We start from the raw sequence: 2372 nt of genomic DNA, 5'->3' as shown, positions 1-2372 counted from the left end.
CGGAGGTTCCCTCGCATTTGGGCATCAGGCACCGACCCCTGAGCGCCGCGGGCGTCACTCCCCGCCCGCCACCCGCGGCTGGCACCGGGGACGGGGTGCTCGGGGCGTCCCCCCACACCGCTGCCACCCTCCTGGTGTCACAGCGGTGTCGCCGAGCAGCTCAAGCCCTCTAAACCGCGTGTGCGGGGCCGGGGAGGGAGGGGACAGCGCTGAGCTGTGCCCCCTCCCCTGCTCCGCTCTCCTCTCACGGCGCTTTCCCCCCGTCCCCGCCCGGCCCCCGCAGGTCTGTGCGCGCCGCCGCCCCGCGATGCTCACGGCGGTCTGCGGCTCCCTGGGATCCCAACCCTCGGACGCGCCCCGCTCTTCCCCGACCCACCTGGACCTGCAGCCTCTGCAACCCTTCCAAGCGCACCACCCCGCCGCGCCGGGAGCCGCCGACTTCTCCTCGCCGCTTCCCCCGCCCGAGCTGCCCTTGGCCGGGCCCGACGACGCCGCTTTCGCCGCCGCCTACGAGCCCCATGGCCCCCCGAGGTTAGAGCTGCCCCCCGAGGGTCCCGCGGCTCCCGGAGCTTACGCCAAGCTGCTGCCGGCCGCCCCGGACATGGCGCATCCTTACGAGCCTTGGTTCCGTCCCCCGCACTCCGGAGCTCCGGGAGAAGAGGGCGGAGGTGTCAACTGGTGGGATCTGCACGCCGGTGCCAGCTGGATGGAGCTGCCCCCCGGGCAGGGCGGCGGGGGTGGGCTGCAGGTGCCCCCCGCTCACCCCGGGCTGCCCGCGGGGTTAGGGGCTTACGGAGGAGGGGGCGAGCACCAGCTCTGCGCGCCCCCCGCTCACCTGCTGCCCCCCTCCGCCGGGCCCGCAGCATCTCCTGGCAGCCGAGGGGGTGAAATCGTTGGAGGGACCCCCGGAACCCCGAGGGCCGGAGGCGGCGGAGAGCGGGGGGAGAGCCAAGGGGAGCCGGCGAGCCGTGCCCAGGGGAGGGGGCCAAGCCGCCTGCCGCTGCCCCAACTGCCAGGAGGCCGAGAGGGGCGGCCCGTGCCCCGAGGGGGTGAAGCGCAAGCACCTGCACAACTGCCACATCCCCGGCTGCGGCAAGGCGTACGCCAAGACGTCGCACCTGAAAGCCCACCTGCGCTGGCACAGCGGCGACCGGCCCTTCGTGTGCAACTGGCTCTTCTGCGGGAAGCGCTTCACCCGCTCCGACGAGCTCCAGAGGCACCTGCAGACCCACACGGGGGCCAAGAAATTCTCCTGCCCCGTCTGCGGCCGCGTCTTCATGCGCAGCGACCACCTGGGCAAGCACATGAAGACGCACGAAGGAGGAGGAGGAGGAGGGGGCAAGGAGGGAGCGGAGCCCGAGGGGAAAGGAGCCGCGGGTGGGGACTCGTCTGTCCCCAAGGGAGGCAAGAGGGAGGCGGAGGGGGCCACGGCCGCCCCCACAAACTGAGCCGCTCGCTGGAGGTGGGCTGGGGGCCGGGCGGAGACACTTTTCGGGGCCGGTCTCCGAAGGGGTGTTTTTTTTTTTTAGGGGGCGCAGGGCTGGCACCTTGTGCTGGGAGAAGGTGGCGAGCTCGGGGACACCAAGGGGCTGGCGGTGGCGTTTGGGGGGAGCGCCGCAGCCGGAGCTGCTGCCCCGAGGCGGTTTCACTTGTCCCGCTCCCGCTCTCCCGCCCCGGTTTTTTTTCTCTCTCTTCCCCCCACCCTCATCCTCCCCCGGCTTCCCAAATTTCTTTTTTTTTTTTTTTTTTTTCGGGAGGCTGCTGGCAGGCGGCGGGGCTGTTTGGGAGGAACATCAATGGGAGCCGAAGGAGCGGGGGAGCTGCCCGGGCACGTCCAGCCCCGAAGGGGGAGGAAGGAGAAAGAGAAAAGGGAGAGAGGAGAGGAGAAAACCGGGAACCTCTTCACCGTCCCCTCCAAAATGTGCCACCCCCAGCTCAGCCCCCCACCCCGTGCGAGGTTTTGTCACCCACGGGCGACACGCGACACCCCCGGGTGGGGGTGCTGAGCTCCCCCTCACCCCTTAAAGCCCCGCTTTGACTGCGGGTCTTGAGGATGTGAAACCCGATTTTTTTTTTTTTTTGGCATTAACCATGGCTAAAAAAAAAAAAAAAAGAAAGGGGGGGTAAAAAGGAAAAAAAAAAAAAAAAGGAGAAAAAGGAAAAAAAAAAAAAAAAGAATAATTCCTGCTTGAATGTGAGCCGTGGGGGGAGCTCGGGGGGGCGAGCGGCGGGGCGGTTGCCCAAAGCTCACACACTCACACACACACACACACTCACACACTTACACACACTCACACACACACACACCTGCAGCTTTTTTCCCACACCCACCGCCGCGGCCGCGGGCGGGAAGCACCGGGACGGCCGCGGGC

At 67.8% G+C, this 2372-nt stretch overlaps 1 protein-coding gene across 1 annotated transcript; it reads left to right on the top strand.

Moving 5' to 3' along the window:
- Window positions 1-307: 307 nt before the first annotated feature.
- Window positions 308-1517, top strand: SP6 (Sp6 transcription factor). Its single transcript, XM_066205331.1, is given in 2 exon segments — window positions 308-853; window positions 855-1517. Coding segments are annotated over 2 exon segments (1140 nt in total). The 3' UTR covers window positions 1449-1517.
- Window positions 1518-2372: the final 855 nt, after the last annotated feature.

The sequence above is a fragment of the Chamaea fasciata genome, unplaced genomic scaffold, assembly GCF_029207755.1.
Source record: "Chamaea fasciata isolate MVZ Bird 193981 ecotype frontalis unplaced genomic scaffold, bChaFas1.0.hap1 SCAF_27, whole genome shotgun sequence".
NCBI lineage: Eukaryota > Metazoa > Chordata > Aves > Passeriformes > Sylviidae > Chamaea > Chamaea fasciata.
Note: the sequence above shows the minus strand (reverse complement) of the source record. Positions and strands in the feature narration are given on the sequence as shown.